Below are 18,834 nucleotides of genomic sequence, written 5' to 3'. Positions count from 1 at the left end.
ATAATTAGCTTGCAGAATGCTAGCGTTTTCCAAGCGATCTGTAGCATCGCTTGGAAAACTGACTGACAGGTTGGTCACACTTGTCAAACATAGTGTTTGACAAGTGTGACCAACTTTTTACTATAGATGCAGCATCTATAGTAAAAGGTAGAATGTTAAAAATAATAATTAAAAAAAAAAAAAAATTGTTATACTCACCCGATATATGGCCCGATCTCCTCAGCGGCTTGCATTCCTATAGATGCTGTGTGTTCAGGACCTTCCATTGACGTCGCGGTCAGGTGACCGCGACGTCATCGCGGTCACGTGACCGTGACGTCATCGCAGGTCCTTCACACACACCACGGAAGCCGCTGAGGAGGTCGGGCCGCCAGAAGGTGAGTATATCGCCATTTTTTATTTTAATTCTTTTATTTTTTACCAAATATATGGTGCCCAGTCTGTGGAGGAGAGTCTCCTCTCCTCCACCCTGGGTACCAACCGCACATGATCTGCTTACTTCCCGCATGGTGTGCACTGCCCCGTGCGGGAAGTAAGCAGATCAATGCACTCCTATGTGAGCAGAATCGCTGCGATTCCGCAAATTTAATGAACATGCTGCATTTTTTTCTGGAATGCGATTCCGCTCAGGAAAAAAATGCAGCATGTGCACAAAAAATGCAGATTGCATTCTATTAAATAGGATGCTTAATGTTTTTAGCGTTTTTTTCGCGGTTTTATAGCGTTTTTATATCGAAAAAAACGCGAAAAAAACGCTAAAAATATGCTACGTGTGCACACAGCCTACCAAGAAGCGCTTTCTGGTTAAAACATTTCTCACATTCTGAACAGGAAAAAGGCTTCTCCCCTGTGTGATTGCTCTGATGTCTAACAAGAAGTGCTTTCTGGTTAAAACATTTCTCACATTCTGAACAGGAAAAAGGCTTCTCCCCTGTGTGATTGCTCTGATGTCTAACAAGACGCTCTTTGCGATTAAAACATTTCCCACATTCTGAACAGGAAAAAGGCTTCTCCTCCGTGTGACTGTTCTGATGTCTAATAAGATGCTTTTTCCGATTAAAGCATTTCTCACATTCTGAACAGGAAACAGGCTTCTCCATTGTGTGAGTTCTCTAGTGACTAACAAGATTTGCATTACAGTTAAAACATTTCCCACATTCTGAACAGGAAAAAGGCTTCTCCCCTGTGTGACTGCTCTGATGTCTAACAAGAAGTGCTTTCTGGTTAAAACATTTCCCACATTCTGAACAGGAAAAAGGCTTCTCCCCTGAGTGATTGCTCTGATGTCTAACAAGACGCTCTTTCAGGTTAAAACATTTCCCACATTCTGAACAGGAAAAAGGCTTCTCCTCCGTGTGACTGCTCTGATGTCTAGCAAGATGCTCTTTCCGATTAAAACATTTCCCACATTCTGAACAGGAAAAAGGCTTCTCCTCTGTGTGACTGTTCTGATGTCTAATAAGATGCTCTTTCCGATTAAAGCATTTCCCACATTCTGAACAGGAAAAAGGCTTCTCCCTTGTGTGAGTTCTCCAGTGACTAACAAGATTTGCATTACAGTTAAAACATTTCCCACATTCTGAACAGGAAAAAGGCTTCTCCCCTGTGTGACTGCTCTGATGTCTAACAAGAAGTGCTTTCTGGTTAAAACATTTCCCACATTCTGAACAGGAAAAAGGCTTCTCCCTTGTGTGACTGCTCTGATGTCTAACAAGACGCTCTTTCAGGTTAAAACATTTCCCACATTCTGAACATGAAAAAGGCTTCTCCTCCGTGTGACTGCTCTGATGTCTAGTAAGATGCTCTTTCCGATTAAAACATTTCCCACATTCTGAACAGGAAAAAGGCTTCTCCTCTGTGTGACTGCTCTGATGTCTAGTAAGATGCTCTTTCCGATTAAAGCATTTCCCACATTCTGAACAGGAAAAAGATTTCTCCCTTGTGTGAGTTCCCTGGTGCTTAACAAGATTCGCATTACAGTTAAAACATTTCCCACATTCTGAACAGGAAAAAGGCTTCTCCCCTGTGTGAATGATCTGATGTCTAACAAGAAGTGCTTTCTGATTAAAATATTTCTCACATTCTGAACAGGAAAAAGGCTTCTCCCCCCTGTGAGTTCTCTGGTGCTTAACCAAATCTGATTTCCATTTAAAACATTTCCCACATTCTGAACATGAAAAAGGCTTCTCCCCTGTGTGAGTTCTCTGGTGCCTAACCAAATCTGATTTCCAGCTAAAACATTTCCCACATTCTGAACAGGAAAAAGGCTTCTCCCCTGTGTGGGTTCTATGGTGTCTAACAAGAAGCTCTTTCCGGTTAAAACATTTCCCACATTCTGAACAGGAAAAAGGCTTCTCTCCTGTGTGAGTTCTCTGGTGGTAATCAAGATGCGCTTTCATATTAAAACATTTCCCACATTCTAAACATGAAAAAGGTCTGTCCCCTGTGTGAGTTCTCTGGTGTCTACCAAGAACCTCTTTCCGGTTAAAACATTTCCCACATTCTGAACAGGAAAAAGGCTTCTCCCCTGTGTGAGTTCTCTTGTGGGTATCAAGATACGCTTTTGTGTTAAAACATTTCCCACATTCTGAACATGAAAAAGGCTTCTCCCCTGTGTGAGTTCTCTGGTGGTTATCAAGATGCGCTTTCGTGTTAAAATATTTCCCACATTCTGAACATGAAAATGACTTCTTTGCTTTAGGAGCAGTTTGTTTTTTAATGCCTCTTTTGTGACTTTGATTTTCCTTAGTAGTCGGTAATGAATCAGAAGACATGATCTGTTTCAAAGGATCAGCTGACAGATCTTTGCTGTGAAGGGATGATGTTATAACTGGAGTAATAGCATTCTCTTCAGTTGTATCTTGTAGGATCTCAAGATCATCATATTTAAAAATTGAAGAGGTCAGCTGTCCTTCTGATCTCCTGGTACAGTCATCTACCAAGATAAAAAACAATTATTTTTTAATAAAATAACCTTGAGTTTTATATTTTTGAACATTTCTAATTAAACTGTCCATAAAAATGGCAAGCTATGTAAAAAAAACTTTATTTACCAAGACAATGACAGTTCACAGTCTAATAGAAAACCTTATTAGATGAACCGGTAGTGTGTGGTGTTCAACTGTTTGTTCATTCTGCCTCCCAAATATAGAATAAAAAGAAACCAATCAATGTTATGTAGGCGAAAACAATACCAATTCTCATCTCCCAAACAACAAATCCAAACAGGTCCATCATCTGTCAATGGAAAAACATTAGGTTATGTGCACACGTTGCGGATTTTGATGCGGATCTGCAGAGTTTTTGGACACGCGGAATTGCATCAAATCCACAGTGTAGTGCACAAGCAATATTAGTCAATGTAAAATTGACATTTGTTGTGCACATGCTGGGAAAAAATGCACAGAATTGCAGTTTTTTTCCCACAGCATGTCAATTCTTTTTGCGGATTTCCAGCGTTTCTGCACCCATTGACTTCCATTGTGTCAGGCAAATCCGCAGCAATATCACAGGTTTAAAAAAGATCTGCGGATGTTCCTGTGAGAAACACTGCAGATCGTAAGGGGGAAGAGTGTGGGCGGAGACTGTGTATGGAGAAGATGTGCGTGTCTGTGTGTGTATCTGTGTATGTGTGTGTATCTGTGCGTGTATGGTTGTGTGTATCTGTGTGTGTGGCTTTGTGTGGGCAGGCATATTCCGATTGGACTACTAGTCCCATCCGGCTATGCCTGCTACAGTGACAGGAAGCCGGATAATGGGATAGAAGTAGTACCATCATCCGGCTACTGTGTTCAAGTCTAACAAAAAACCATACACATATAGTACTGTCATTCTCACGCAGCGTTGCCGTGAAGTGAGAGCCTGAACTCAGGTATCCTCTTCAGTGTTGCACTGCAGGAGCCAGTGTCACCTGTCAGTGTGTCACTGGAGGCCTATAGTGCTGTCACATCTGCTGATGTGACAGCTCTATAGGGGAGATCGTCGTGGGACAGTCGTTATTAAATGGACTGCATCAGACCAGGGAGTATTTGTGTTGGTTGTTTTTTTTTTTGCAGGAGATCGAGGGCGTCGCATGGATTGGCAGAACAATAAAGATGGCAAAACTGTGTAGTGTTTTATTTCATTAAAATACTTTTTTCTGGCGGTGTCTTTGTTTATTTAACCCATTAACAACTATAGCATTAGTAATGGATAGGTATCTTATTGACGCCTCTCCATTACTAAGCTGGCTTGATGTCATCTTACAATTCAAAAGTGGTATCAACCCCCAACTACTACCCCATATGCCACAGCTACAGGGGAGTGGGAAGAGAGGCTAAGTGCCGGAATTGGCGCATCTTATAGATGCGCCATTTCTGGGGCAGCTGTGAGCTGGTGTTTGTAGCCCGGGAGGGGGCAATACCCATGACCCCTTCCTAGGCTACAAATATCAGCCCGCAGGTGTCTGCCTACCCATTTCTGGCTATTAATTATAGGGGGACCCCACATAGTTTTTTTTGGGGGGCCCCTATTTTAATAGCCAGTAAAAACTAAATATACAGCTGCAGGCTGATATTCATAACCTGGGAAGATCCATGGGTATTAACCCCTTCCCAGGCTATAAACATCGGCCCCTAGTCGCTGGCTTTCCCTCTATGGTGCAGAAAATTGCGCGGGCGCCCACGCAATTTTATTTTTATAAATTAAACAGATATTGCGTTTAAGGCCGGGGTCACACTTGTGAGAAACTCGCACGAGTCTCTCACATGAATACTCGACACTGCCGCCGGCACTCGGGATCGGAGTGTACGGCTGCATGTATTTCTATGCAGCTTACTACGCCAGTCCCGATTGTCGGCAGCAGTGCCTGGTATTAAGGTCTGAGATTCTTGTGAGTTTCTCGCAAGTGGGTCCCCGGCCTAACGCAGATTTTGTGTGTGTCTTTATTACACTTTTTTATTATGTTTATTCCTAAACATCGGGCTTGGTATTATCTATCGATCTATCTATAGATATATCTAATATCCATCTATCAATCTATGTATGTATCTATCTATTTCTTTCTGTGTATGTAAACATTATTGTTCAATGGAGTATGTAAATGAAGAGGTGGGACAAGAAATGACATCACAATTCTTTTTTTTTCTTTATTTAGCTTTCAAAAACTCAAATCCGAACAAAAAAAAACGCATGAAAATCCGCATCAAATTCGTGCGGATTTTTATTTTTTTTTTCCAAATAAATTTTTTATTAAGAATAACAAGATAATTGACATGTTACATTCTCATTTTCAATACAAAATTTTCCCCGTCAAACAACCCCCTTCAATCCCAACCCCCCCATCCCCACCCAACAAGGCAGCTCAACTTGCTTAACTCCTCCATGATTAAAGCAATAGAAAAACTAATCCCCCAGCTGATAATGTAAGCCTCATTTTACATTGTCATTAATTAGGGACCTTAATTTACTCAATTTCTATAATACCCCTATCCCATGGCGATCCACGGAGACCACAATTTATTGAACATTTCAATTTTTCCTCTCTTCTTATAAAACCCCTTTTCCAGTGTCAGGCCCTGCTTCACATACTGGAGGAATTCTCTTCTTGACGGCGGTTCTTCCCTGATCCAATTTCGAGCTATTACCTTCCTAGCCATGTATAATAATCTGGCAATAGCTATCTTTAGGTTGTTATCCACTCCAATCTCATCCAAGCATCCCAACAAGCACACCATTGGATCCCTTGGCACCGTGCATCCATACGCACCTTCCATACGACTCAAAACTACCACCCAAAAGGCAGCCAGTCTCGGACACATCCACATCATATGAAATATATCCGCAGCTGTAGACTTACACCTTGGGCATTCAGAATCATCACGCAAACCTGCCTTATATAATACTATCAGAGACTTATAAACCCTATGTATCACATAGAGCTGTGACAGTCTATACGGTTCGCTCACTGACAGTCTTGGGACCCATTCTAACACCGACTCCCAAGTCTCGTTATCCATTGGACCCAAATCCCTCTCCCACTTGGCTCTCGCCATTATCGGAAAACCCAACAGGAAGGTGTATAGTAGGTCTTTGTACAAAGTAGATATAACCCCCCCATTAGTCCCTTCATTACACACATACTCAAGCACTATATCCCTTTGAATTCTAATACCTCCGTTCCTATTCTGAGCTCCAAAAGCATGTCTCATCCGCAAATACTGATACTCCCTTGCAGTCCCAAGTCCAAACTCCACCTGCAATTGGGAAAATGATTTCAACTCACCTCGCTCAATTATTTGATAGACGTACTGAATCCCTTTGACCCGCCATTCAGTCAGCATCCCCAGTGCCATAAACTCCTGTAAATTATTGCTATGCCATAGCGGTGAGAATCTCGTCAAGTCCGTGATCCCACGTATATGTCTCAGCCTGCCCCATAGCCTACGTATCAACAACACAGTCGGGTACAATTTCCCCAGAACCCCCAGGGATCCATCTTCCAAACATTGCACTACTGGTTTTTTTTTTGTCAACACTTCCATCAACCGCTGTACCACTCCAGAAGACCCTCAGGGTTAGGCAATGCTAGGCCCCCATCTTCCTTGGGCCGCTGAAGTGTCTCCAGTCTAATACGCGGATATTGTCTCCCCCATATTAAATTCCGAAACAGAGAGTTAATCTGTCTAAATTTCCCGCGCGGTATCCAAACTGGCGCATAATGAAGAATATACAGTATTTTCGGCATCAGAATCATTTTAATAAGATTCACCCTACATACCACATATAAATGCAGCTTAAGCCAAGCATCCACTTTTGCCTTTAGAACGCCCAAGATTGGAGTCAGATTCCTATGTATATAATCAGTAACAGGCATAGATACCCATATGCCAAGGTACTTAAATTGGCCCGTCACCTTCAGTCGCCCATCTTCCAGCGTTTCCCCACTAGCGTCGTCCACCATAAACAAGATAGACTTACTCCAGTTTATCCTTAGTCCCGACACCAATCCGAATTGTTCAACAATCCCAATGGCCCCCTCCAAGGACGCACTCGGGTCCGCCAGAAATAAAAGAATGTCATCCGCATACAATGCCACCCTTTCTTCAATCATCCCATATTTGAACCCAGTCACCTCATCAGACCGTCGAAGCTTAGCAGCCAGTGGTTCCACAGCCAGAGCAAATAAAAGAGGAGAGAGTGGACACCCCTGCCTCGTCCCTCTAGCTAGTTGTATGGTCCGTGATAACTCCCCGTTTACCCTGACCCTGGCCATCGGCATCGAGTACATCAGCCGAATCCAAGATATGAACTGTGGTCCAAACCCCATACTCCGCAACACCTGCCAGAGATACCCCCACTCCACACTATCGAACGCCTTATGGGCGTCCAGAGATGCAATAACTCTCTGGCCACAATTATCGGCTCTAAGCTGCAAATTCATATACAGCCTTCGTAAATTAATTGCAGTTGACCTATCAGGCATAAAGCCAGACTGGTCTGAGTGCACCAGGCTGGAAATGACACCCGTCAACCTTATCGCCAATACCTTAGCCAGGAGTTTAACATCTATAGTGAGTAAGGAGATTGACCGATATGAATCCGGCTGCTTAGAGTCCTTCCCCTCCTTAGGAATCACCACTATTATGGCTTCCCGCATAGATGCCGGCAGACTTCCTCTATTCCTAGCCTCCTCCAGCACCGCCTTTAATCTAGGGATCAGCACTTTCCCCAAGTTTTTATAAATTTCAACGGGAAATCCATCTACACCAGGCGTCTTTCCATTAGCCATAGACTGTAATGCCCGACCCAACTCCTCCTCCGTGATGGGAGCCTCCAAATCCTCTCTATCTATGTCACTCAGCTTTGGTAGCTCCAATTCCCCAAGGAACGCCAACGTGTCCTCCATTGACCCATCCACCCGAGAGGAATATAAGTCCGCATAAAAATCCGCAAAAACCTCCAAAATCTCTGAAGTCTCAGAAACAGCAATACCGCTCCCCGACATCAGAGAATGGATAAAGGAAGTATTTCTCTGGGCAGAAGCCACCAGCGACAACATATGACCCACAGATTCGCCCTCCTGGTAATAAGCTAGATTCATGAATTCCCTCTTCCTTTCAGCCTTACCCAGCAAAACTTCCTCCAGCTGGCTCTGAGATGCCTTTAACCTCCTCCCAGCTTCCAAAGTACCCATTATTATCATCTCGTCTTCAGCTATCCTCAGCCCATCAATCACCATCTTCTCTGCCTCTCTCGATTTCCGCTTACACCTGCTAATATCCCTAAACAGCAGCCCTCTTAAGTACGCCTTCATGGCTTCCCACACAGTAAGAGCATCTACACTTCCCTCATTTATCTCAAAAAATTCCACCAACTCCTGCTTTATCTTCCCCAAGTCTATACTATGTAGCCAAGTAGGGTGAATTTTCCACTCCCTCTTGCTCCCGGTCCGTGTCCCCACTGGTCGAAACTCCACTTCAACTGGACTATGCTTTGAGAGAGCCCTAGGCAAATATCTCACATCCCTCACCATCGTATCCATCAGACAGTTACCCAGCGCCAAATCGATCCTAGACAAAGTACCATGAGCTGGCGAGTAGCATGAATACCCTCTTTCCCCAATATGTCTAACTCTCCATAAATCAATCATACCTACTTCACGGACATAGGTCCCAAACGTAGTGACATGTCCCTCTGTCCTGTTCTGGGGTTTTTTATTTTTATCCCAAAAGTCATCACATATATTATTGAAGTCACCAATAACTAGAAAAGGTAACGGACCCCAACGCCCCACCCTCTCCAGCACCTCTCTTATTTTCTTGCTTGAGTATGGGGGCGGAATATACATTGCCGCTATACACATCACCACTCCATTAATTTTACATTTCACCACCACATACTGACCATCCACATCCTTCTTTACCGCTACCTCCTCATACTGCACCCACACAGGAATTAACACAGACACACCCCTTGAGTACGTAGAGAAAGTAGAATGGTACGCCCTCTGTATCCAGCGTCTATTCAACACATTCACCCTCTCCCGCACTAAATGTGTCTCCAGCAGACATATCATTGAGACCCTCTGTTCTCGAACATACTGTAACTCTGCCGCCCGCCGTGTTTTATCTGCCAGCCCTCTCACATTCCAACTCAATATTTTAATACAATCCCCATCATGTGGCTCATCATTTCTCATAGAATCTAATTTTCCAAGTATGAGCTGTCCCACCCTACCCGCCCCCCCTGTCCCCTCCCAACCTACCCCCCTAACCCCCCAAATGTAGCACATTCTTCCTCTCATCAAGAGTGGGGCTCCACTGCCCATTGCGAACACTCTTCCCCTACCTAACCCTCTCCAATCGCGTCCCGCTGCCATAGCAATCATAAGTTCCCCCAACTTTTCACTTTATTATATCTTAACATTCCAACTTATATGAACATATAGAAAAAGTACCAAACCAATTTACAGTACCCGGCATAGCCCTCCCTCCCCCATATTTTGCAGACAGTACTGTCTCTGGCCGGTCCTCAACATGGCCTAGCAAAACCTTCAACATTTGCTCAACTCTTTAACCAGTTTTAACAAGCGCAGAACCCTCTGCTAGCGACAGAGAAAACAATTCCCAACCAGATCTCGCCAAAATGTCAATCACCCATTCCCTTAAGCTTCTTCTCATTAGTATCAAGCCACTGGGTAGCGTCCTCCGGTGTCAGGAAAAAGTGGGTCTTATTAAAAGCCACCAGTCTCAGCTTTGCAGGAAACATCACTGAAAACTGCACTCCCAGCTCCCTCAGTCTTCGCTTGACTCCAGTAAACTTCATCCGCTGCTTCTGAACCGCAGCGGAATAATCCGGATAAATGGTGATTTTTTGACCTCCAGCTGTCAGATCCTCCATTTCTCTAGCCTTTCTAAGGATAATGTCTCTATCCCTGTAGTTCAATATTTTGGCGAGCATGGTACGAGGATTCGCTCCTGGGGCAGGGGCCTGCGGTGGGACCCTATGAGCCCGTTCCACAGCAAAAACTTTTGTCAGCACTGTGCTCCCAATTTTCTCCAGCAGCCAGTTTTCAACAAATTCTGTGGGATTCCTCCCCTCAGACTGTTCAGGCAGCCCTACTATACGTATGTTATTCCTTCTGGATCTATTCTCCAGATCCTCATTTTTGGCTGCGAGCTCGGCTATTGCTTGGGCGAACTTCCCAGCTTTTTGTAATTTAACTATGTGATCTTCTGCCGTGCTGACGCTCTCCTCCACCACCCCTATACGTTCGCCCATCTTTTGCAGGGCTGCATTAATCTGTGCCGTGTCCCCTTTAACCTCCTGCATCTGCTGGGCCAGGGAATTCAGGGACTGCTGACATGAAGAGATCAGTGTAATAATGTCTCTAAGGGTCGGCTCTTCTTCCTGCGATATGCCTTCAGGTCCCACACTAGCCCCCGCCATGCTGTCTTTCTCCTTCCCCCTCTGTACCTCATGCTGCTCAGCCATGCCTGCTTCCTCCTCCTCCTTGTCAGCTCCAGCTCCGGCTCCTTGTTCTGCGTCTGCAGTTTCCACCCTGGCATATTGCTGCAGCTTCGCAGCCACTTCCATGCGCCGCTGACATGCTGCATTCTCCCTGTCAGCGTCTTCTCTGACCTCGGCCCCATCTTGGCCGGCTCCTGCATCGCCAGTGCCAGCGTCTTTCTGCCGCCTCCTGGTCATTGCTGATGAGAACAATGCCGCCGTTCAGCACCGCTGTGTTCTCCGGACCTTCAGCCAACCGGATTTTAGTAAGTATACCCAAAAAATGGGGTTAAATCAGGATTTTTATCCTTCTGGCAGCGGAGCACTCTTCCCTGTGTCTGCTCACATGGCCAGCTAGGACACGCCCCCCGTGCGGATTTTTACCTGTGATTTCTTCCAAGAGATCCAGAATTTACGCAGAAACTTTCACAGGCAATTTTGCAACGTATGCACATACCTGTAGCGGCTCAAAGGCTGTTGAGAAGCAACAGGGTTTCTATAAAGCAATCTAGCAAAATGTCACCGGCGATGGCGGCGCCTGCGCAGTAGCATCTATAAGTAAGAGATAGATGCTACTGGACAGGAGCCTCCGGTGTCATTTTGCTGGATGTTATTTTTTTCTAAGCCTCATAATAGCCACAATATTATAGGCAAAATCAACAACAATATCAACACTATTATATGTATTATGTAAAATAGGGCGCAGGTCACTGAGGGATCAGTGACCTGTCATAAGCCAATACAGATGAATATGTAATCAGAGTACAAAATAAAGCCCCGCCCACAGCCTCACCCACAGCTCCGCCCACAGTCCCAGCCACACCCCCAGCCCCGCCTCAGAGCACGAGAATCTCATTAACTGAAAACTACAAATAAAGATTAAACAACAACCACAAGACGGATTTCATCACCAGGTATCAATGTGATCAGTATAACGGCACCGACCTGACACTGTCTGTAGGTTACTGTGCACAATCCTGCTGACAGGTTCACTTTAAATTTAGATCTTCGGCATTTAGAAGAGGCGATGGAGAGCTTTTTTAAGACTATCAGTTACACACTCAGATAAGTGAGGTAGGCCGATCCCACCACAATCAAAATATCATACAGAATGAACAGGTAGAAAAAAGACAAAGAATAAAAAAGTATGTTACATCCCCAACAACAATGTATGTACAAGGGAAGAACTCCAACACTAAACCAGAGTTGCACTCATTTATGGTGGACCATTGGAGCTACTATGAGTCCTGACCAGAAGAGTAGAGAAAGTATTAGTGCCCCCCATTTCAGGAGAGATTGTGCAGTAAGGTGAACTCCTTAGATCCTTAGGATCGAAAACATAATGTTATTTAGGACGTGGAGTGAATCCATGAAACCAGGGCTCGAGCAATGTCAACATATCTCCTGCAAGTGTGAATAAATGTATATTACAGCCATCAGCCGTGCACAGCTTAGAGATATATCATGGCACAGGTATAATGATTTTCCTGTAGTTTATCACAATCCTGTTTTGGATAAAGGGAAACTCTGCTGTTATTGTACAGAAATTCACACTTGGCCTCACTGCAAATTTAATGTTGTCGATCGTAAAAGCAAGGTTTGGACAAGAAGACTGGACCTGGTCTTGTAGGGACCATATGAGCACATTCAGCAGCACAGAAGGGAGAGAAGGTAGATTCATCCAATAAGATCTCAGAGATCTAGGAAACCAACAGCATCATTACCCTCCGCTCTCTCTTACAGGCCCATCATAATATATTTCTTCAAGTGATTTTCTAACTTGTCAGTACATTCTACATTCGCTGTCTTGACTTTGTTGTTTACAGATCTGGGCAGGTAACGGTCAGTGTTTTCTAATCCCAGGGGGTAGGTAGATCATCCAGGTGGTAAGTTCTACAAAAAAGGCTTTCAATACCCAAAGTCATTTGAACAGTTTTTGGTGGAGGAGAATGTTGTGGTCGGGAGGCCAAATGGTGATCGCACGATTATGATACAGTCAGACTACACCACCTATAAAGCAGTCACAGCCGGTGACTGAGAATCTGGGACTTCTCTGCATTTAGTGGTCACTACTCACCTGGGTAGTCATATGCAGGAATCTCCTCTTTACACCACTCATCACCCCTCACATACGTCTCTGCAGTATTAATACGGGTCAGATCTTCACCCTGAAACAAATATTGTAAAAGTCACAGACAGATGGAGAAGTCACATCTATGATCAGCTCTAATCCTGCCATCTCCACCGTTCACATTACACAAGTATAAAACATATAATACTGGGGGATAATAAAAGACTGAGCACAAGACCTTCACCGGCGTCTACACATCATAGGGGAGATCTCATGACTCCTTCTCTCCATCTACCTGATGATCCTGAGGAACATTGGGATCTTGTTTACAGTCCTGTGGAAGAAGAGGACGGGAACATCTCTCTGGTGTTGTCCTCTTACTGGATAGATCTGGAGGAAACACATACAGGGACTGAATTCATTCTTTACATACAGATAATTATAAGCCGTGTGTATTTTCTCCTGTCTATTACCTGGTGATGTGAGGGGCTGGGGAAACGCCATCATGATGTCCTTATACAGATCTTTGTGTCCTTCTAAATACTCCCACTCCTCCATGGAGAAATAGACAGCAACATCCTGACACCTTATAGGAACCTGACACATACAATGATACCATCATCCCCCCGATCTCTTCATAGTGTTACTGTATAATGTCCCAGCATTCCCAGCAGTGTCACCTCTCCAGTCAGCAGCTCAGTCATCTTGTAGATGTGTTCTAGGAACTTCTGGTCATTGATGTCCTCATGTATCAGGGGGTGAGATGGAGGCCTTGTGATTGGGCTCAGGAGTCTTTCGCATCCCTCAGACAAAGGGTCCTGACAGCGTTCACTAGTGGTCTTCTTCTCTGCTGTGTAATCCTGGTTATGGAGAGACACATTAATAAATCTCACTACAGACATTTCCAGAGTCCTCACCTCTCCAGTTTTGTCCATCTGTTATTCCCATAGAAAAGAATGATGTAATGTGACGTCATCAGAATCTCTCACCTCTCCAGTAAGCCGGAAGAGGATCTCTAGGGTGAGGTGTAATATCCTCTCCGCCATCTTGTCTCTGTCCATATCCATCTTTGATGGGCGATTTAGAAAAATTCTCTTATATAGAAGATCTTCACTGAGAGGATCCGATATTGTAGAGACCTGAATGAGAAGATGAGCCGATGCAACATCATAAAAATCCAGTGTAATAATACAATTACTGGAGATAATAAGGGAAACATATGAGGAGATTTATTATTTTACAGTATTTAGTTTCTTTCTTTCCATCTACTAATAAAACCTATATATTTAGGCCACAGACAACAAGCAGTTTCTTCCTCGGAGTCGGCAGCTGAATACGTTCCTCATAGACTCATCTTCCATAACGCTAATTCTCATCTCATTTACCGACACTGGAATCGGCAATAGCAATACTGCAGGAGATATTCATTACACGGGACAGGAGAAATAACTACTTCATGATGAGGACGACATCTTCATCTTCTACTACGGCTCTAGAAACATATTTGTCCAGAGTCCGTCACTGACTCCATCCCCACCGGCCTCTATATGGAGGTTTCCCGTCTTCCCCGCACTGTAATCTTCCATCACGTTAGATCTCAGCTCTGATTCACACACAGAAGTTTGAGGGTTTTATAAAAGATTTTTTTTCCCCACAAACACCGCGGACAGAAATTATCTGATCCCAACGTCTCCATGTACAGTGTTTTATGGGGTTTATTTCTGTCATTAGGTTTTCCTATATTACAAGAAAAACACTAGAAACATTTTAATATGTGTTTATTTTCTGAAGAAAATTGGCTCCAACAATTCTTGTAAAAAGAAAAATACAAGGAAAAAGCAGAAGACACATTTTATTTTTTCACACAATAAACAATTGTTTAAAAAAAAATGATGTCTTTCGAACACCAGAACATAGATGTACACTGCAGGGACGGTACAGGGTGTCTGCAACAAAAATCCTGGTAGTTTAACCACTTACTGCTGCCAAAAGCAAACATGGCATCTAAGGTGTGAGAGTTCGACTGAATGGCCCTCTACTCCCAAGTACTCGATAGTATGGGGTGGCCTAGTTACTACGATACTTACATGCATAATAATGGTGTCTGGGCTGCAATGTACGAAGGTCTATTAGGCCGGGCCAGAGGCAGCGTCTAAAAAGTTACCTTTTATCGGCCCCATACACATTAGAGTAAAGTTACATGAAAGCACTGATTTAGGGGGTTTGGCCGACCATATACCGTATTTTTCGGACTATAAGACGCACTTTTGTTCCCCAAAATTTTTTGGGAAAGTGGGGGGTGCGTCTTATAATCCGAATCGGTGTGCTGTACTGTAGAGGAGGGGGGCGGCTCTGGAGTGCTGTCAGGGGGCTGGGGTGGGCTGCCTGCGGGCTGCTGAGACAGCAGGAGGTTCTGTGCTCCCGCTCATTAGCCTCATGTAATATTCACTGCACCTGCTGTTCATCACCTCGGTGCTGAACCTGTGCCAAGTTGATTCACAGGGGAGCAGCGAATATTACATGTGCCTGCACTCTCCCCCCCCACTCCCATCATGGATATGCCCCCCCTGTGCTGCTGGCAGGCACATGATAAAATAACAAACACTTAACTCACCTTTCTCTGATGGTTCCATGCTCACAGCTCCTCGGTTGCTTCCTGTGTCTGTGCTGAAAACAGAATCACTGCACAATGTTAGTTAAGTCACGTCCATAACAATTTTATTCTACTTTATTATCCTATACACTGTGGTGTAGATAGAAATCACAGGTCTGACAGCAATAGCTGGAATTGGGCCCACAATCTCAAGATTGAGATTATTCCAGTTATTCAATACAAAATGTAAAACTCTTATATTATATAGAGTCATTACAAAAAGAGTAAGACTACGTTCACATTTGCGTTGTGCGCCGCAGCGTCGGCGCCGCAACGCACAACGCAAACAAAAACGCAGCAAAACGCATGCACAACGCTGCGTTTTGCGCCGCATGCGTCATTTTTTTGATTGATTTTGGACGCAGCAAAAATGCAACTTGCTGCGTCCAATGCGCCCGGACGCGTGCGCCGCAGGGACGCATGCGGCGCAAAACGCAAGTGCGACGCATGTCCATGCGCCCCCATGTTAAATATAGGGGCGCATGACGCATGCGGCGACGCTGCAGCGCCCGACGCTGCGGCGCCGACCGCAAATGTGAACGTAGACTTATCTATTTCAAGTGTTTATTTCTGGTAATGTTGATGATTATGGCTGTGAAAACTAAAAGTCATTATCTCAGTAAATTAGAATAATTAACAAAAACACCTGCAAAGATTTTCTAAGCATTTAAAAAGGTCCCTTATTCTGTTACAGTAGGCTCTACAATCATGGGGAAGACTGCTGACTTGACAGTTATCCATTGACAAACTCCACAAGGAGGGTAAGCCACAAAAGGTTGCACAAAGATGCACAAGTAACCGGGATAACCACAGCCTTGAAAGGATTGTTATGAAAAGGCCATTCAAAAAATTGGGGGAAATTCACAAGGAGTGGACTGCTGCTGGAGTCATTGCTTCAAGAGCCACCGCACACATACATATCCAGAACATGGGCTACAAGTGTCGCATTCCTTGTGTCAAGCCACTCATGACCAATAGACAGCACCCGAAGCACCTTACCTTGGCCAAGGAGCAAAAGAACTGAACTGTTGCTCAGTGATCCAAGGTGTTGTTTTCGGAAGAAAGTAAATTTTGCATTTCATTTGGAAATCAAGGTCCCAGAGTCTGTAAGAAGAGTGGAGAGGCACACAATCCATGCTGCTTGAGGTCTAGTGTGAAGTTTCCACAATCAGTGATGAGGAGTCATGTCATCTGCTGGTGTTTTATCAAGACCAAAATCAGCGCAGCCGTCTACCAGGAAATTTTAGAGCACTTCATGCTTCCCTCTACCGAAAAGCTTTTTGGAGATGGAAATGTAATTCTCCAGCAGGACTTGGCACCTGTCCACACTGCCAAAAGTATCAATACCTGGTTTAAAAACAACAGTATCATTGTGCTTAATTGGCCAACAAACTCGCCTGACCTTAACCCATAGAGAAACTATGTGGTATTGTCAAGAGAGACAACAGACCCAACAATGCAATCGAGCGGAAGGCTGCTATCAAAGCAAACTGGGCTTCCATAGCACCTCAGCAGTGCCACAGGCTGATCGCTTCCAAGCCACGCCAATTGTTGCAGTATTGATGCAAAAGGAGCCACGACCCAGTTTTGAGCGCATTTACTAAACATACATTTCAGTAGACCAACATTTTGGATTTTAAAATCATTTTTCAAGCTGGTGGTATAAAGTATTCTAATTTACTGAGATAATGACCTTTGGGTTTTCATTGGCTGTAAGCCATAATAATCATCATTATCAGAAAGAAACACTTGAAATAGATCACTCTGTTTGTAATGACTCTATTTAAGAGTTTAACTTTTTTGTATGGAAGAAATGAAATAAATTAACTTTTTGATGATATTCTAATTTTGTGAGAAGCACCTGTAGATGACATTACTAATATATGGGAGCACATAGGAGACATTACTAATATATGGGGGCACATAGACATTATATATATATATATTGGGGACATAAGTGACATTACTAATATATGGGGTCATATAGCTGACATTACTAAACTATGAGGGCACATAGGTGACATTACTAATATATGGTGGCACATAGGTGACACTACTAATATATGGAGGCTGTGAGGCGGGGGGTTCATATGTGAATGGTGATATGTATCCCCCAGGATGTGGAAGCTTTCCTCATCGTCCATGAGCACACGGCAGTGCGGGAGAACCTGCCAACGTTCCAGTGGGCGAAAGTGGTGGCTCGATTCCTGAGCTGTGAAGTGCTAGAGGTCTACTTTAACCTCAGTCGGATGGACGCCCAAAACTACACCATGCTAAAAGGTGAGATCCTTGCCCGACTGGGGGTTAATACCTTCATGCCACACAGCATTGGGTGGGGACCCGGGCACTCTGGACCAGGTGGTGGTACTGATTAAGTGGTACATGGCCACTCAGGACTTTATGCGGGACATGGCTCCATTACAGCTGTCACGTTGGGCTCCACCAACCCAGGAGCCTGGGAAAAATCCATGTCACTCTACTGGGGCCAATCAGGACCGAGCGAGAGTGACAGCAGTCCCGTGTCCCCTATGTCGGCCCCAAGGTCCAGTCGCGCCACAGCTATCAAGTGTTGGCAGTGCCTGGGCCCTGGACATGTGGATGCCAACTGCCCCTTGACAGCTGAACCCATGGTCTGTGGGTATACTGTGTCTATGTTCGCCCAGCCATTGTGCTCCACCACTGTAGGCAAGGTACTCCTTAACGGGTACCAGACAGAGGCTCTCTTGGACTCGGGGAGCTTAGGGACTCTGGTACATGGGTCCCTTGTTGCTGGGAACAACCCCAATGAAACGGGAAGTGGGGGTGGTATGCATACATGGGGAACTCCAAGAGTACCTGACCATGGAGGTTACGTTTTCCACCCCGTGTGGAGAGATAAGACGTGGTCAGAGTGGTAGACTCTTCCGTATGGGACTGTATTGGGAAGAGACTTACCACTGTTCTGGTCCCTGTGGAGACCAGGGTTAACCCTCCTAAGGTATATGATATTCTGGGCACGGAACCCGAAGATCCCAAGTCAGGGACACCTGCCGTGTAAACCCTCTAGGTGTCCCCTAGAGGTATTGGCAGGTGAGGTTGGGGAGACCCCACTGATCCCTGAGCTGGAAGCACCCCCTGGTAAGTTTGAGACAGCTCAGTTCCAGGATCTCACCCTTGCTTGGGCACAATAAAGGGTGATTAAGGTTAATGGAGTGGCTCAGCAACTAGGTGCAGAAACGTTTTTTCCCTCGCATGGCTGTCAACCAAGACCTATTGTATAGGGTTGACAAAATCCGGGATGAAGTGGTAAAACAACTGATAATGCCTCAATCCTTCCCTCGCACGGTGCTCAAAATGGCTCACACTCACATGCTGGGGGGGGCACTTGGGGGCCAAAAAGATGCAGGAACACATACTGCAGCATTTTTTTGGCCTGGGGTCTATGCGGAGGTCCAGAGGTACTGTGACACATGTCCGGAGTGCCAAATGACCTCACCTACCGCGAACTACAGGAGTCCATTGGTACCTATGCCCATCATAGAGGTACCTTTTGAATGGATTGCGCTGGATCTCGTGGGGCCAACAGTAAAATCTGCCCGGGGCCACCAACACATATTGGTGGTCGTAAATTACGACACCAAGT

The 18,834-nt window shown here is 44.8% G+C and overlaps 1 protein-coding gene across 1 annotated transcript in view; it reads right to left on the bottom strand.

Moving 5' to 3' along the window:
- Nucleotides 1-706: 706 nt before the first annotated feature.
- The window catches only part of LOC143767923 (uncharacterized), a 103,908-nt gene continuing 85,780 nt past the window's right edge, over nucleotides 707-18,834 (bottom strand). The window contains exons 7-12 of the mRNA XM_077256442.1: nucleotides 13,549-13,698; nucleotides 13,240-13,419; nucleotides 13,033-13,156; nucleotides 12,855-12,949; nucleotides 12,566-12,656; nucleotides 707-2,935 (exon numbers count right to left, since the gene is read on the bottom strand). Of these exons, the coding sequence (XP_077112557.1) occupies nucleotides 1,113-2,935; nucleotides 12,566-12,656; nucleotides 12,855-12,949; nucleotides 13,033-13,156; nucleotides 13,240-13,419; nucleotides 13,549-13,698 (2,463 nt within the window). The 3' untranslated portion in view covers nucleotides 707-1,112. The remainder of the gene's footprint in view (nucleotides 2,936-12,565; nucleotides 12,657-12,854; nucleotides 12,950-13,032; nucleotides 13,157-13,239; nucleotides 13,420-13,548; nucleotides 13,699-18,834) is intronic.

The sequence above is a fragment of the Ranitomeya variabilis genome, chromosome 4, assembly GCF_051348905.1.
Source record: "Ranitomeya variabilis isolate aRanVar5 chromosome 4, aRanVar5.hap1, whole genome shotgun sequence".
Lineage (NCBI taxonomy): Eukaryota > Metazoa > Chordata > Amphibia > Anura > Dendrobatidae > Ranitomeya > Ranitomeya variabilis.
Note: the sequence above shows the minus strand (reverse complement) of the source record. Positions and strands in the feature narration are given on the sequence as shown.